Source organism: Pagrus major, chromosome 1 (assembly GCF_040436345.1).
Source record: "Pagrus major chromosome 1, Pma_NU_1.0".
In the NCBI taxonomy this organism is placed as follows: domain Eukaryota; kingdom Metazoa; phylum Chordata; class Actinopteri; order Spariformes; family Sparidae; genus Pagrus; species Pagrus major.
In genome coordinates, this window is record NC_133215.1 from 25,616,991 (window position 1) to 25,634,624 (window position 17,634).

At 39.3% G+C, this 17,634-nt stretch overlaps 2 protein-coding genes across 2 annotated transcripts; both read right to left on the reverse strand.

Moving 5' to 3' along the window:
• Positions 1–1,496: 1,496 nt before the first annotated feature.
• On the reverse strand, positions 1,497–12,609 carry LOC141002448 (uncharacterized). Its single transcript, XM_073473788.1, has 7 exons — positions 12,561–12,609; positions 9,740–9,780; positions 8,831–9,175; positions 7,878–8,051; positions 2,965–3,060; positions 2,836–2,870; positions 1,497–2,727 (listed from the first exon to the last, which is right to left on the reverse strand). Exons 2-7 carry the CDS (start codon positions 9,777–9,779, stop codon positions 2,572–2,574), a joined length of 846 nt encoding a protein of 281 aa, XP_073329889.1. The 5' UTR covers position 9,780; positions 12,561–12,609; the 3' UTR covers positions 1,497–2,571.
• dnajb1b (DnaJ heat shock protein family (Hsp40) member B1b) lies at positions 11,887–16,063 on the reverse strand. Its single transcript, XM_073473776.1, has 3 exons — positions 15,672–16,063; positions 13,478–14,082; positions 11,887–13,298 (listed from the first exon to the last, which is right to left on the reverse strand). The coding sequence occupies exons 1-3, from the start codon at positions 15,880–15,882 to the stop codon at positions 13,065–13,067; spliced, it is 1,050 nt and encodes a 349-aa protein (XP_073329877.1). The 5' UTR covers positions 15,883–16,063; the 3' UTR covers positions 11,887–13,064.
• Between the last annotated feature and the right edge of the window lie 1,571 nt (positions 16,064–17,634).

A 17,634-nucleotide genomic window follows, 5' to 3' on the forward strand; every position in this document is an offset into this window, starting at 1 on the left:
CACATTCAGGTAGCTCCCTGTTTCCAGTATTTATGTTATTATTGTTATTATTACCCAAAATGTATAACTATTGCTTTAACAGTAGTTAATTAACAGACACCCACCGACAATCATAAGCACTTCTTGATCTATATGTAAGCTATATAAGCTAAACAAAATAAGAAAACACTGCAATGTTGTTTTTTAGTGCAAACATTATGGAATATCTCAAAGTGAGTCATGAATGTTTTCTGATAGCTAGTGTCTAAAAATATAATGGCAAAACACGTTCCGACTGGGCCTTTAGTTGCACTATATGTCAGTGTAAAAGGCAGAAAATGACTCTATTGTTATTTAAAGAACAAGTGGCAGACATAGAGGCAGCTGCACACATATCAGTCATTGTGTTTGAGTCACCCTTCACACAGTTTGTAGTAAAACAGCATGAGGAGAAGTGGCTCGAGAGGTTTTCTCCACCCATGTGGGCAGAGGTGTTAGAAAAGGCCTTTTCTATGCAGCCTCCTCACATCCTTCCTGGAAAGTTCATGACTCACAGTGATGTTAAGTAATAAGCACGGTTCAGCAGACTTGTGCATGTGTGCCGTAATAACATATATACCACATCAAAGTTGTCATATTTTCAAACACAAATTAAAGGTGCAATATGTGTCAGATGACAGAAATGACAGATATGACATATTTATACTTGATACTGGACTGCTAGCTGCGCAGCTAACCAAGCTTTCTAGCTAAAGGCAGCTGAAGTTAGCAGTAGTCACTCCGGTGAAACACTGCCCCCCATTCTTTTTCGATTTACCTTTGCCAGAGGCCAATTTTTACATATTGCACCTTTAATTCTTTTCATGTTTGCTTTTGACTGATTAATAATGGGTCAAATCCAAAAATGAGTTAAACGTATTCTTTTGGAAAAAATGAATACAATTAATCATGCTAAGCAACAACAAAAACACCCACAGCACCATTTTATATGGTAAATGGTGTTGGTGCTGTTTTGTTTCTTATGCCAGTGCATGCAGATGTCTGCAAACAACAATATACAGTATGTTTAAAGACCATTCTGCCCTCTATTGCATTTGATTTCTTCATGACAATACAGGAACAAGACAGAGACAAGTAGGGACTAAATAAATGGCAACAAGTCTCGTGAGTGTTTGCAATGTTATCTTTATGAACATATTGCACATTTTCTTCAGGAATCATGGCCATTAAGCTACCAGGGTTAGTTGTGAGAGGGAGTAATGGTCATGTTGAATTTTAACTTGTGTGTACAGTAGCACCCTCTGCAGGTCTGACTACAACACTACTGTGAATTATATAAAGAGAAACTCGGCATCTGAAACTCTTTACAGCCCTAATACAGTGTCTAATGTATCAGCAACCTGTTTGTATGGAAGATTTAAAAATGCCTAAAGTAAAAAAAAAATTAAATAAAAGAAAATAAAAAAATAAAATCAAACTAAAGGAATAAACAATAAACAATACAAACCATTGTATGCATTTCTTATGCTTTTACTGTGTCACAATGACATGAAAAAGATTGCATTTACATGTCAGCCATTTTTGAGGCACTAAAACCAGGTATTTTAAGTCCAAACATGATCTTTTATCATATGATCCAGACCCTAACTATGCTGTTTATATGCCTAAACCTACGCAGAACTCAAGCACAGCGTCAACATAAAATTGAAAATTGAAAGGTAATTGTTACATAAAGTTTTAACATATCCATAGGAAATGAAATGTACAAATTTAACATATCTGTGGTTTGCAGAAACGTCACAATGAAAAACAATTCATTTAGTTTTTAAAGGCGAATTTTTTATGCCTAAACAAACCAAATAAACAAACTCCCTTTGTTTCCATGACTGAATAAACTGAATAAACAAACTGACTTTAAAGGACAACACAATTTCATACTGTTTTACTTTGTTTGTATTTGGCAGACCCCGCCACCTTTCTAGCTTCAAACTATGTTCTGGGACCTTATTTTCCTCTGAGAACAGCTTGTTTATTCAGTTATGGAAAAGATAAATATTTCTGAGTTTGTGTTATTACCTCACTGATATTAAGAGTTTGAATTTCTTCTCCAAAATTATTTAAACTTTTTATAGACAAAGGCAAACAAAAATATCATTAAAGGTAAAAGGTTGATTATGACATATTGAATTCATACATAAAAAGAAAGTACAAATTACAATGTGAGTTTTATTTCATTTATCATTCATAATTTAATTTTCTTGCATACCTGTATGACCATATATTATTGTAGTTAAATCCTGCAAATCTACCTGCCCACACCTTTCATCTTTTCATCATGTGTCTAGCTGAGGCTTCTTCAACATGTTAAAATCTCACTGATCTTATTCCCATTCTGAAGAATGTCCAGGACAGCAAGGATATCACTGATAATTATCATTGCAAAAGCCTGTATTATACTGCAAAGAATTTAGTCTTGTACAAACATACACATTGTAAAGGAATAATATATATTTGAGCCAAAATATAGTCATATGGTCAATACAATGAAGAGGCTCAGGTCAGATTTGAGCTTAGAAACAGAAGAAACCCTGTTCAGTCCAGACTCTTGTGATCGAGTGCCTGGTAGGCGTCAGCATACTGGGAGTCATCCTGAGCACTGGACTCTGGATCAGCATCCTGCTGTAAAGACTGCAGCCCTACTGCAGCCTGAGTGGAGGCAACATCTGCATTTCCCTCACAGCAATCAGCCTGTAAATAATGAAAAATGTAATTTATCTGAGCAGTAATTCTTTTAAAAGTCATTCAAGAAAGACATTTTAATCAAAATATAAAAAGGTTATGGTAAAGGTAACTCACCTCGCCCTTGTTTGCGTCAGGTTTGTTCTGATGTTCTGAAACAGATAAGCAACAGGAAATATTTAAGATCACACTGTGGAGTAGAACTAGTGTGTGCACTTTTATATCTTTATGCACCGGTCACCTCACCAGGGTTACTCCGGAAGTGTCTGTAGAATATCAGAGGTATAATAGCACAAACCAGAAGAGCCAGGCTCACCGAGACAATGATGACGACTGTGGTGTCTGCCAACAACAGAAACAGACATACATGTGTGCTGGTGACCAAACAGTTTACACTACTATAACAAAATGACAAAATAGTCCTGTGCTATGGTGGCCCTGTGGTCCAAATCACAATATAAAATAAAAAAAATAAAATAAATAAAATAAAATAAAATAAAATAAAAAATAAAAAAACACAACCACAACAGTTTTGACCCATTTTCAGTTGATTTTCTACATATAAATACTAATTATGATACTACAGTTTTTTTCGATTGCTAAGACGCATTGGTCGAAACTGAAGCGACATGTTCAAAACTCTTAACACAGTCTGCAAAACAGAAATGCATGTGGGCTAAACTGTGTCTCACTTTTCATTGCTTTCAGACGAAGTGCATTCAGTGACCACAGTTACCAGAATGGATGAAGTCTTTTCTCATTCACTAGTTCACACCTGCAAAACACTATGCTTTAACAGCACATTTTTCAAATGCTAACACACTCTGTTCAAAACAGTTAAAAACACACTCAAAACAGAATGATAGGGGAAAAAACACGGGGAATTTCTGCTGCAGCCACATTGAAATCTATTGAAAATTATATCAAAATATTGACAATAAAAATAAATAAAACCAAGGGCGTAGGTTTGGTCTCAGCTTTGGTAGTGACATTACCAGGGGTGGACTGGGACAAAAATTCAGCTCTGGCATTTTCTGTCCAGACCAGCCCACTATATTATCAGCGGACACCACGAAGAAGTCCACAAATCTCGTGGCGTCCTTTCTCACACATACTACAAAGGAGAGTCATATTCCTTGATAGCAGTTAACAAATAAAGCACGTAGCTATGAACTCAAGGACTAAAACTGACAGCTATAGCAATCAACCAATCAATCTTTGTTCATTATAGTGTCAAATCACAACAGAAGTTATGTTATGACCAGGGGTGGGACGAGACTAACGGGAAGAACCCAAAACCAGAGACGGGGTGGAGTTTTTCTCACATCATTACTTACATTTGCACAACAGTTGGTGCATTTCTCAAAACAATTAGTACAAACTGCAAAACCTTGTTGATAACCTGCAAAAGCATGTCACATGCTCAAAATAGAGGTCATTCCTCAAAACCAAGTATTCCTATCAATGAAAGTGTGTGTGTCATAAAAAAAAGTCCTGACACCATCATTTATGAACAAGGTAGTCAAATGGCTTTGTCGTGTTTTCATTAGGACACTTTACTAGTGTTTCCCAATGCAAAAAAGCCAGATCTTTGTGACCTGAAAATGCTCAAGACTATACACTAACACTATACACAGCCATTTGAAAACTACAGCAAAAGTAACACATTTACACACAAATTATACCTATTAGATAGTTATCACCTCAGTAAACAATAAATGAATTGAAAGATTACAATAAATTCAATGGTAAATATTGCAAATTAAATTTATTATTTGCTATAGGTTTACTTGTGTTTTGTATGTCTGTTTACAGCTCATCAGGCCACGTGAATGTTTACTGTTGCTATGGCAACAAGAGACCGCTGACGTTAGCATCTGTTAGCTAGCTTAGCTAAATCATCTGAACAATAATAACCCATAATATCACAATTCGGCGTATTTGAACAAAATCAACCACAACTACCAACAGTCACAGCCCTTTAACTCTGGGCTGATGTGCTGCCACATGTTAGATTGTCAAAGTTAGAAAATAACGGCTTCAGTCCCTGAGGAGCTACGTTAGCATTAGCATTAGCTGCGTTCATCAGTATGTTAGTGAGGTCGCATCACATTCAATGTAAAAGCGTCTTTTACTTTGTTTTGGACGTGTCTCAAACATTCAGCCGAGCCAGCCCCAGGCTGACGTTACTGACCCTGTCTGCCTCCACTCGCTCATCATCGTCAGGTCCTCCTCCCTCGTCTCCCGGCGCAGCAGCACCTGTGGCTGCTGGCGGGTCGGTGTCACTGGTCCCGGCACCAAAAAGCTCCGTCAACTTCGCACATTTAGCAGCCTCCACCTCCAGAGACTTCAACTTTTTAATCGCTGTTTCTCAGCTGTTTCTTCCTCTTATCCATTTCAAGTAGCGGACACAGTTTGGAAGATGCTCACTACTACCACTCACTAACGTTACTACTGGCTCAGCAGCAGACAAATATTGGTAGTGACTATTTTGCAATCCTCGAACATTGGTTGTGACATGTCACGACCATCTATATAGAAACCTACGCCCATGAATAAAACGAAGATGCAATTCCAAACAGCTGATGGTAGTTTTCACTGAAAACTGATTCAGGTGATCTGCGTTTGGCCTCATTAGAAAGCATATACAAAAAGAGTGGCTTCTGATTCTTTTTCCTGTGCAAGTATGGATCAAAGAGCAGCGGGTGAAGTTGGTAGAGAGAGAAGAGCAGCCAGGAGAGGAAGGAGAGGAAGACCAAGAGCTGTGGTCTCTGATGAAATCAGGGCCACAGTAATTGACCATGTGATAAATCATGGACTCTCTTATAGAGAGGCTGGTTTAAGGGTGCAGCCAAACTTGCAGCGTTCAACAGTCAGATCAATTATGAGACTTTTCCTGCAAACTAACAACTTTGTATGGTCCTGAAGTACTTATGCAAAAGCACAAATGTTCTTGAATAAATCTCTGCATTCCTGATTCAGTGTTGCTGCAATATAATACAGCATATACAATATTCAAACTTGAAATATAAGATGTATTTGATGTAATGTTCTTTGTTGTTAGTATTTTGTCATTCCGTTTGTTAAGAGTGATTGTGTGTGTTTCCAAAGTGAGACAATGTGCTAGTGTTTTGTTGAATGAGCTTCTTTTGAGACAAGTATGAAGTGTTTTGTTGGTGAGACACACTTTTGGGCATGAGATTAACTGTTGAGCTGAGCTGCATGATGGAAATGCAGACTGTGTTAAGAGTTTTGAACATGTCGCTTCAGTTTCGACCAATGCGTCTTAGCAATTTAAAAAAAACCTGTAATGTGTATCCAGTGTTACCGCAGTCTCGTTTTCTGTCTTGGAAGTAGCAACACTTAATTTCAATCAATAATATGCTCTGCATGCAGAGTGCAATGAAAAGTTTTAATTTACTTTCTGGTGTACCCACGGTCCCCCAACATGCCTAACACAGTGCTTTAGTTTAGCGATTTCCTTCGCATTCAGCTGTGGGTTGGCGTAAGAGAAACACAACAACATATGTTTTCCAGTTGTGGAAAAAACACTTGTCTTGCCCCTGACTCAAAACCCAACACCTCTCACCAGTTATTACAGAAACTGCAGTCTGTGGAAACTCTGCCTCTTCAACATGTGGAAACAATCCATATTTTGATGACATTTACACTTTAAACACTGTGTGTTTTCATGACTTCACTTTTTTCAAGCAGCACATTTTAATAATACATGCCTTTTTAATCCGTTTCAATACTAAGCATTGCATACGTCTAACTACCTGGAAAATATAGTAGTTGTTATAGTATAGTCAGCCACCTCCTGACAGAAAGGTGATATATCTTTGTTCTGGTGTCTCATTAAATTTTTGTTGGGCTTTGCACAATGATTTAAGATCTATTAGCATGTGTAGCTGTAACAAAGTCTCAAATTGTTGGCCAATAACTCCTGAAACCACAAAGGCTATGGGGTCTCTTTGGTCCTGAATTCCTTGACTCAGACTCAGGCCTCTGCATACAGGACAGGTTTGCTAAATTGAAGAGGAAAATACGTACGCGAGAAAATTATATAAATATATGCCAACAAAATAATCCAGATGATATCCTGAGAAGAGTTTAGCCTTTTTAATGAGGATTGCCTTTAAATTAAACAACACAACTAGTAAGCATGTTTAAACCTGTTTAAACATATCCAAGTGCAAAAAAAATAAATTAAATGGTTAAAGCACATCTACTCCTCTTTTATTAAAAAGAAAGAAAAATCCAGGATCTATGAATATAGAAATATTTTTCATTTTAAAAGTTGAACTACTGGACACAAGATTCCTCCTGCTTCACGAGTTGTCTCAGTGTATGTATGTACATGACCTGGAGGCTTCCACATGACACTGGACCACCAGACTACCAGACTAATTATGATGCCACAAATCATCTTGTACATGTATCATAATATCATAATTGTATTTATGTTTTCATTAGCTTACGTATAATTAACCTTATAGTATATCTACAGAGTGAGTGGGTCCTCTTCCACAGAGCCCCCCTTGTTGCTGCACAGTCCAGTCACCAGGATAAAATTTAAGCAGTTAACGTTTCTGCAAACCACAGATACATTCAAGTTTGTACACATCATAGGCTATGTACCATATTGCCATGTTTGTGTTCATGTTCACAATATATGTTTTTTAATAAACTTTTCATGGCGGAGTTAGAGGGGCTGCCAGGCCAGGGACCACAGTTTCAGTCTGCATTTTATCATTTGTGAGTGAGAAACCACTGGATATGTTTGACGAGACCACGGCATTTCAACATTTGTAAGAGGTACACCCTCGATATTTTTAAGGAGACCTCATGACAAGTGTCCGGTGCCCCCGTTAAAAAAAATGCTGCAAAAATGCCCTTTTGGATGCTCCTATGGTAGATAAAACATGATAAAATGTCCCTCTTGGGTGTCTTGGGTTCTGCTCGCTGGTGCCCCTTTTTATTTTTTTTGCTCCCGCCCCTCAAACATCCTGAGTCTGCCACTGAAGAGGAATAACTAAAACAAAACCTATTTTCAAGCAGAGAAGAACATCATCATCATTATAACATGTAAAAAATGTTTTTCTTTTTTTTTTTCTTTTACCTTGCTATAAGAGAACCACTGCTAAACTGTGAAATACCTTTGAGTTTGGTTGCTGCTCGCTGGTTTGTCTTGTCCTGTGCAGCGGGCAGGGTTAATGCTGCTGGGGATGGTTCAGTTCTGGGTTGAAAGCTGCTCTGGGGCAGAGATTCTGCTTCAGTCCGCAGCGTGGTGGTGGTGGTGGAGGGAGGAGATCCAGGAGGAACAGTGGAAGCTTTGAGAGGACAGGGTGGTTGATGAGGAATTCATGTGTGTGTGTGTGTGTGTGTGTGTGTGCGTGGTCATGTGATATTGATGCTTAATGTAGGACGCATCACAAGACAATGTACATAACTTTTAACAGCTGAACAAAAAATTTATAATATCTATTAAAGGAGCACTATGTAGTTCTGGGGAGGAAATTTTAATCAGAAGAGAAAGAGTTTCATTGACTGATTTTTTTATGCCTGAACAAACTAAATAAACAAACGCTCTTTGTTTTCACGTCTGAATAAACTGAATAAACAAACTCAAACTGACCTTAAAGGACAACACAAATTTTATACTGTTTTACTTTGTTTATATGTGGCGGACCCTGCCACCTTTCAAACAGTGTTCTGGGGGAGCTTATTTTCCTCTGAGAACAGCTTGTTTATTCACTTATGGAAAAGAGAAATATTTGTATTATTGCCTCATTAAAATTAAGAGTTTGAATTTCTGCTTCAAAGCTACATAGTGCCCCTGGTGTAGTGTAGTGCAGTTATCTACACATTGATCATCTTTAAGTGATTTGTTGTAGCCTGTGGGCAGAATCAGTGGTATTTACAAGACAATGAGTTTTCAGTCTTACAGTCCAGACAACATGACCTAATCATCATCTAACAGTAACCCACAGTTAACATTTTAAGCTTCATTTCATACCAAATTTGCAATCCTCTTTAGAGCATAGTTTATCGTTATCCCACAACGTCCCATAAACTGCTGAAATATTGATGCATCTAACCAAGAACTTACCGTTTAGCACTATGAGAATGACCTCCTGGTACAACACATTAAAGCTTTTCCCCACACCACAGTGATATGTCCCTGCATCCGCCCTCCTCAGCCTCTTTATGGTCACATTGAAGGCTCCAGCTCCTCTGTTGACCTCCATGCTGTACCTCCCTCTTCTTGTGATGGCCGAGGCCTTCCTCTCAGTCTGAATGAGAGTGTTTTCTCTGGAGCAGTCTCCTTTGCAGAAGTACATGTTGAAGTGTTCGGAGTCGTTGTCTGTGGTCCAGCTGCCAGAGCAGTGGATAGAGACCTCTCCTCCAACATGGCCTCTCACCTCCAGCACTGCCGAGGCCTCCGCACACACAGCTGCAGGATAAAACACAAATGCAAAAACATCCAGTCACAACTTTTAGTATATGACATTTTTTTATTCATTCTGTTGAGTTACCATCATAACCACCCACCCACAGCTTGCCCTATAAAACACACAAGCGGTATTTTCATTAGAACAAAAATCTGTATGCTTGAGACATTACAGGATTATTCATTTAGCTTTTTGACATCCTGGGAATGTGTGTAGCCTACTTTTCTCTCTCTCTCCATCCTTATGCGCGTGTGTCTAAACACTTACACAGGTTATTGCAGTTAATCTAGTTAGATAAAACCTATCACTGTTGTTGTTTGAGCAGTCCCTTTAGTTTTACAGCAGAGGGCAGAAATAGAAACATTTTTTTTTTAAATAACAGAAGAACAAAAGCATCTCTTTTCATTTAATATATTAGTATGATTGTGAATCAATCATTTTAAAATGTTTGTCAGGTCCACAAAACAACATTTGCTCCCATTCACATATAAATTAGTGGTGAAATACAGTGCAAATAAAACATTCTAATATTAATGTTTTCTGAAGGAAAATATGTCAAAACTCACCTGAGAAGCAGCAAAAAGTGAGAACATGAAGAATCCTCATTCTTTCGCCAGGATAAAAACAAACCAAGTAAAAGAAAACTTAGTCCAGTGGCATAACACTGGAGTACCTTAAAGATCCAGAGAAGCTACAAAGATGTGATTGAGGGAAAATGATTGCAGCAGCAGTTTTGTCTTCAGCTCACGTCACCAATAAATGAGCATAATTCTGTTTTACAAAGTCACTTTTTTTACTGTGCCATTAGATTTCTTTTTAAAGTAGAGAATATACAGTATAGCCTACTATAGTTTCTTCAGCCCCTTCCTCTCCGTCACTCTGGTCTGAAGAAGCAGCTCATGACTGTGAAACTCCTTATTGTTTAAATTTATTGTTCAGGCTCCTGCAGCTGGATCTGTGTGTCTGTGTGCATCTGCAGTACAGGAAGCTGGAGGGCATCAAACTCAACAAGCTGTCTGCTGACTGTGTCACGGGGATCAGAGAGCAGTCTGAGGACTGTTTCATAAACCCCACCTCCATCACCAAATCAGGCTAATTTTCAGCTAATTTAATTTTATGAATAGGAGGGCTTATCTTTAATTTCTTTATTTTAAAAAAAGCAACACCCTCCTCCACAATAGCAGTATTTTATTTGGACAGTCCACTTGACCTAGAAAAAAACCTCTGCAATATTCTCCCCTATATGTCATTATAATACTGTAGATCATATTCACACAGAAGCCATTTTCCTCTGACGTCATGCTCAGGATTGGAAGCTTGAAGGCTGGGGTAATGTAATGCTGTTGTGCTCAAGGTTGCAAATCGTATAAACATATGGAAACTGACAAATTTTTATCATTTCACCACTTCCCCATTGATCAGCAACTGATAAGATGATGGATAGTGAAAATCCACTGTCATTTCCCTGGATCAAACGTGTCAAAGATTTGCAAACATATTTTGGAAATGACTCACTCCTCTCCAATCATATCCTGTAACACTATCGAACAGTTATGTTAGCTTGGAATCGGTTGAATGCTAACGTTAGCGGAAGCTAATGGTTACCAATATGTTGTTTTATCTTGAAATACGTCGATGTCCAGATTGTCACCTTTGATTATCTTTTAAGTTGCTAATAAATAGTACCATATGTCAAGGTAAAACAAAATATTTGATAGTTATCCCCTTAGCTAATGTTAGCATTCAACGATTACCTAGCAAATGTTACTGTTTGAATACATTCAATGTGTTTCAATTCCAGGCCTATAAATGTGTCCAAGAGGTGTGTTGATATTTTAGAATCCATTGGGATCCATTGGGCATGAGGAAGTTGTTCAATGCTAATGTTAGCTCTCTCTAACATATGCTAACAGGATTTATCAATTATGTTGTTTTACCTTGAAATATGGCCCGTGTCCCTTTGGATTTTCACTATCCATTGTCTTTTAAGTTGTGATCAATCAGGAAGCCGTCAAGTGGCAACAATTTGTCAGATTTCCTATGGTTATACAAAACTGCTATAAGTATGGTTAGCCAGATTAGCTGTTTCCCTCTGTTTCCAGTCTTTGTGCTATAATTTACCCACAAGTTTCCTGGGGAGGTCACAAGAGAGGTCATTGGGGAAATGATTTTGGGTGATCCTTCCAGAGCTCGGCGGAAGTAGCTTCCGTACAAAAGTATGACCACGACTTCATGGCTTTTGAAGCATTAGCTCAGTGTGTTAAACAATGTAAGTAGTATTCACTCGATAAAGGCGCTAACCTAGATCTTGATGAATGAATAGTACACTGTACCAATCGCTCTAAGAAAGAGGGCTAGCGTCCTGTTGCCATGGAAAACTGGTTCTGGTTAAGCAACAGGTCGCCCTGGAAGTCACGCCCATAATTCGCACAAGGCGGATAATAACAGCGGGATCCAGATTTGTAATGAATGGACAGATTTAGGAGAGGTACTTATCTTCTTATCTAGCTCATGGCAAGCAAGGGATGAAGTGTATTTCCAAAATTTCAAACCATTCCTTTAAAATATGTACCTGTGAGCATGATTTTGTGACATCACAGGAGCCAATCACGGCTCAATATGCAATTTATGCAGAAGTGTGATGTGGAAATATGAAACCTGCAGTGTTTCCACAATTTTGCAGCCAAACTACAGTTCACTACAGAGAGACTGCTTGGAAGTGTATAACAGTGTTTATTGGGTTTAACAACAGAAAAAGACTTTGGCAAGCAAACCCCGTCATTGTTCAGACACAGTGACATCAAGATATGTGAATGTGAAGGAAACTGATAACAGTGGATATGATGGAGAAAGTTAGTGTGGGGAAAATAGCACCAACAGAGGCAAAACATGACAGGAAAGAAATATGCCAAAGCTTTATGCATACTTAAAACATTGGGTTAAAAATGTGCCCAGTGTGGGTCAACATAGCACTGACTGGATGAACTTGACCCAGTATGAACAGGGTGTTTGTGAGTGTCAGTGATAATTTTATATTACTTTTGGATTACTGGATTAAAACAACACTTCTGTGGAGTTGTTTCTACCCATTAATGAGGTAAAAATTAAACAGTATTGCATCAATGCTACATTGACCCCATGCTGAGTTAATTTTAACTCATTTTTATGTAGCATGTGTGCATCTAAATACACTAAAATCATACTAATATATGATTAAAACAAGGTCACTTTGAAAAGCCCTTTAGGCTTTGTTTTCAGAGCCTTACTGACTATCTGCAGGGGGAACACACTGACTGTAAGGCCACCCTGTTTAATGTGCACAGCACCAGTTTCCATTTCTTTGTTATTCTTTCCAAAACAATGACGATGGTCGGTTAGCAGAGTTACCCAACAACTTTTCATTTGGATGTGAAGTTGTCATTTTTCTCTGCATGAGCTGCAAAACAAGTCATTCAAATATGAAATCTTTCACAACATCTTACAAGTATAGGTTTCTCCATCCAAAAATATTTTTCTCCATCAGTATACACTTTAAAAACATTCCTATCCTAGCTACATTAAGCTTTCTATGCACAGCTGAGTGCATGTTGCAATTTCATACAAAAAAGAAAACATCTTTCTTAGAGAAAACCTTTATTACCAGCAAAACAGTTCCTATAGAATAATATATATATTTTATATACTACATTTATTTTTATCCAAAATATACTTGTATTCAGTAACCCAAACACCAAACAATGTTGGTCATATTTACATTTTAGCCTGTGAAATACTGTCATTCATGGTGAGCATTTTCGCAAGGTTGTTTTTACATGAATGCCCATGTGATGGAAACAATACTTGGCAGCGTAGTGCAATAGTTGTAAAGTCCTGGAGGTCCGTTGGTCTTGTTTAAGATCGTGGGAGGACCTGAGCGATGGTGTCCCGTGCACTCTGGCTGAGTCTTTCTGGGAACTTGACCTCATACTCCACTAGTAGGTCACCTCGACGATCGGGGCGTTTGGGGTAAGGCAGCCCCTCGCCGCTGATGCGTCGCTTCATACCTGGCTGCACGATTTCTGTTGTTGACACGGTCACTGTTTTGCCTTCCAGGGTGGGCACGTTGACTGTGCAGCCACACAAGGCCTGATGGGACAGAAGGGAATATAAAAGGGGAACAAAAATCATAAATAAAGATCATGACAAGACACTAATAGGAACAAAATTCCACCTTTTTTCAGCAGATAACAATTGTTTGGGTTTGTTTTCAAGCACTTTTGTGAGGAAAAAAAGTGACAAAAAAGTTTTAAGTAATCTTAACTTACATCTCTGAGTGAGATCCTAGCCGGGTAAACGATGTCTGAGCCGTCACGCTTGAATACTGAATGAGGCTTGTCCTTCAACACAAAAACCACGTCAGCTGGAATGTTTGTGGGAGTCTGGTCCCCCTCTTTGGGAAACGTGATTTTTGTGCCCTCTTTCCACCCCTTCTTTATCTGCACCTCCAGGATTTTGTCTTCTGCCCGTATCGATCGCCCATCGGGGTTCAGTCGTTTACGAGAGATCTTCATTCTCTTTGTACAACCTGACAGAACTTCCTCCAGGGTCACCTGAAGATCGTGAACCACAGGAGGGTCCTGCTGCTTCTTTACAACGCTACTGTGACTGCCCAGTCCACCCATACCAGAGCTGAATGAGCGAGGGAACCCACCCATTCCGGGGCCCCCCATCCCAAAGCGAGTGAAAGGGTCATTAGTGTCCATTTCCTCATCCATGCCGCATCCATTGCGGGCACCAAAGAACTGTCCAAAGGGGTTACGTCCACCGAAGAACTCTTCAAAGATGGCATGAGGGTCACCCTGGAAGGTATAGCTGAAGGTGCCAGGTCCACCACCACCACCACCACCTGAGGGGCCTCCGCCTTTCAGACCTGAGTGACAGAAACATTTAGTTAGCTAATAGATTTATCACTAAAAAAGGATATGTGTGGTATATTCCTTTTCTGTGCTGTTTTGAGAGATAAGTGTCATTGATAAGGGAGAAACATGGTGCCATTACAGGCATGAGCCAACTAAATTTAGCTTAGAAGGGCAACAGCAAAACCGTTCATATAACAACTGACGACACAAGCAGCAGAGTTTACTGTAAGTTGCTCTTTAAATTAATCTACATAGTAAAATATAAATGCCAAAAAAGTCCCTCCGTGTTATTATCATATTGTAGATCTATTACAAATTCAGTATGGGGTCAATCTAAGGCTGGGTAATGGCCTGAAAAATAATATTGCAATATTTTTTAGGCGTTATTGCGATACACAACATATAGCTTAATATTTGCTGCACCTGGGGAGAGCTAAACATGTCGTCGCCGGTGTGGACATCTTTAACAGTTTCAGAGGAAGACAACGCGACTGACCGCAATTTGCAATACATGTTCGGCAAAGGTTCAGAGAGGAGGGAAAAAGTCCAATAGTTTTAACACTACAAATCTTATCAGCTAAAGCAATATTAAATCGCCTATTTTTGCTCGCTACATCTTATCCTTCCTTACCCTCAGGTGTGTATGAACTACAGGTTAGGAAACTTCTTTAAACAATACAAAAATTGTAAAATGACCCGTTAAGTTATCTGTTATCTGTATCGGCTGGGGAAAAAAAATCCATATTGTGCATCCCTGTAGAAAAGTATTGTCATGTGCAAAATGAACTGCAGCAAAATTACCTATTTTAAAAAGGGAAACAGGCCCCGAGACCTTCAACTCCACTGTGTACAGACACCACCATAAAAAATGTGGCACAAACCTACAAAATTCTCCAGCAGCAACTCTTGCGGTTTCTATTAAGCTGTCTAGCTGTGTAGAAATGTTCTCAGCCAAGACACAAACACGATTATTGTACTGAAAGGACACATGCTTTGCTCTTTTCTGTATTACCACATCTGGCACCATATTGGAGAGCGTTAAAATCTCATGTGTAGTAACACTTCTTACATTCTTCACATGAAGTCATGAAGTGAGCTTTGACTTTAGTTACCATGCTTACCAAACATCTGAGAATAGTAAGTATAAATTGTGTGAGTACATGTCTGTGTCCCTGCCCAGCTGTCAGGTTGCCATGCGCCAGAGTCAACAGTGACTTCAGTGACGACACCCCTCAAACATCCGCACGCTGTACGCTCAGCCCCGCCCCCTGCTGACGTCACACGGAGTCTTCACACTCCCCCTCCTGAACTCAGGTGAACACGTTTTCACGTTGGGGATTGTCTGTGACTTCTTGTAGAAACATGTCATGTGAGTTTCCCTGTCAGCAAAGCCTCGCCTGTCGTGGCCCAGCAAAGGAGCCGCGAGTAAAGGGCAGAGCCGAGGGGAGCTGGGAGCGCCATGACACCCGGGATAACATTAACGTCCTCTTCGGTGTAGCGCATGTTGACATGTCACCTCCACACAGTCATGTCGTGAAGCCACACTGGCAGCTCTCTCCTAATTACCTGCACTGTTGAACGATTCATGTGACAACCTTACCTTCTTCGCCGTAACGGTCGTATATATCCTTTTTCTTTGGGTCGCTCAAAACGTCGTAAGCTTCAGCGATTTCTTTAAATTTCTCTTCGGCGTCCGGTGCTTTGTTTTTGTCGGGGTGATAGCGCAGCGCCTGCTTCCGATAAGCTTTCTTTATATCGTCCTCCGACGCTCCTCTCTTAATTCCCAAAATGTCGTAGTAGTCTTTGCCCATTTTGACCAAACGCCTGTTAATAAACTTCGCTAGCAGCTCCTCCGTCCGACTTCTGCCTCAACTCAGAGCGCCTCGTCCCGGAGATTTTCTTTATAAGCGGCGCAGAAACTTCCAGAGTTTTCCATAACCAGCCTGAACAATCTCCACTGCCCGTTCAGACCAGACACGCCCAGCGGGACGGCACGTCATGCTGCCTTCAACTGCTGTCGGAAATATCCCGGCACAGTAACATACCATACCTTATCAGTCGCCCAGACCTCAGTATGACTATAAACACCACAACAGGAAGGAGTGGGCTATATTTTTAAACAAGCACGGGATACTTTCAGTTATATTTATAAAGAACAATACGGTTCCATCCCAAATGCCCATGTCCCAGTGGACATTACTGACATGTCAGGCTAATGCCATGAACAATGAATAAACCGCAATAAAATACAGCCCAGAAATACTTGTTTTGCAAGTCTTGTGCAAACTGGAAAAAGTCTGCCTCGCCTTATTGAAGCCTATCATACCTAAATTAAATGTTTATAAGCCTAGATTGCTGGCAGACTGTTATGCTCACTACCAAATCACCTGTGCACTTGCTGGTAATGCGCTCCTCATAAGAGATATGTAAGGCATAATACTGTGGCACTTTACCTTTAGGTGGCAAGGTCTTCCAAAATAAACATCTCCAGTCTGATTTCCTTTTCTTTCTGTTATTTGAGGTTAGATATGTAACTTGCAATAGTATAATAGAAGGATAAACATTTTGGTCAATACATATTCAAAGCTTCAACAAGCTCAGCTGCTGCTGACGCGGCCACAAACTGAAAAGAAATAACATTAAATCTTAAACGTACAGACTTAACATACATGAGCTTATCCTTTGTGATGTTTTATCAACAATAACAATAAGAAATTGTGAGATTTACAGGGAAAAAGCTAAAATACAACTGTGCATGTACAGAGAAATGCAGCCTCACACTGACCACTGGAGCTGTATCCCATTTTTCCATTTAGCCTATGTTTTAGTTAGTATTGAACTATAAAATGTCAAATGAAATTATATTATAAAATTTTCCCATTTTGTTTCATATTCTGTAACACTGCTCTGCATGGCTTTTCAAGTACAAAAACGGTGTGAGAGTGTACGAGTGGCACTTGAAGGCAGCATTTCAGATTTAATTTACACACATGGAGGCCTACGTGCTTTCACACTTAGACACAAATGTCTATCAGACATTTGTTGGGACAGGTTTACACTATATTTATAAAAAGTACCCTTACTGAAAGCAAACATAATAATGAATCAATCACACAACTTCGTACACCTTTTGGGTACTGTCAAGTGAAGCAAAACCTGTTTTTCACTGCAGGTGTTAACAGCTCTACAGACACACCCAAATCACAGTAGGAGGTTTTAAAGGTCAGAACTGTAGTCCTGTGTATTTAAGTACATTGAAGTGACACGTAGGCTATTGCTCCTTTGCAGGCCAGACTTATCTATATAATCTGCATATTTTTACATCATTTTGTTTGGATGTGTCGTTATTATTATTCCTTAAAACGTGTTTGCACATTTCACATGTGTCCGAATTTTGTCCTCACTGTGGTGTGTTACTGTACAAGCTAATTATTTTGGGGGTAAATGTGCCTAACTAACACAAGCAATTCATGACCTGATATTTTCCATCAGTACTGACTTTGGTTTGAGATTATAAAGTGACAGCATACAAGGTTAATGACAAACTTTATTTATGTTAGACA

Excerpts from the sequence above, each read along its gene's own strand:
- dnajb1b (XM_073473776.1), bottom strand. The coding sequence starts at position 15,882 with ATGGGCAAAGACTACTACGACATTTTGGGAATTAAGAGAGGAGCGTCG. Across the intron at positions 14,083-15,671 it reads CGACCGTTACGGCGAAGAAG|GTCTGAAAGGCGGAGGCCCC; the intron begins GTAAGGTTGTCA and ends TCTGTCACTCAG. Across the intron at positions 13,299-13,477 it reads CTAGGATCTCACTCAGAGAT|GCCTTGTGTGGCTGCACAGT; the intron begins GTAAGTTAAGAT and ends CTGTCCCATCAG.
- LOC141002448 (XM_073473788.1), bottom strand. The coding sequence starts at position 9,779 with ATGAGGATTCTTCATGTTCTCACTTTTTGCTGCTTCTCAG. Across the intron at positions 9,176-9,739 it reads CACTTTTTGCTGCTTCTCAG|CTGTGTGTGCGGAGGCCTCG; the intron begins GTGAGTTTTGAC and ends TTTATCCTGCAG. Across the intron at positions 2,871-2,964 it reads ACACTTCCGGAGTAACCCTG|AACATCAGAACAAACCTGAC; the intron begins GTGAGGTGACCG and ends TATCTGTTTCAG.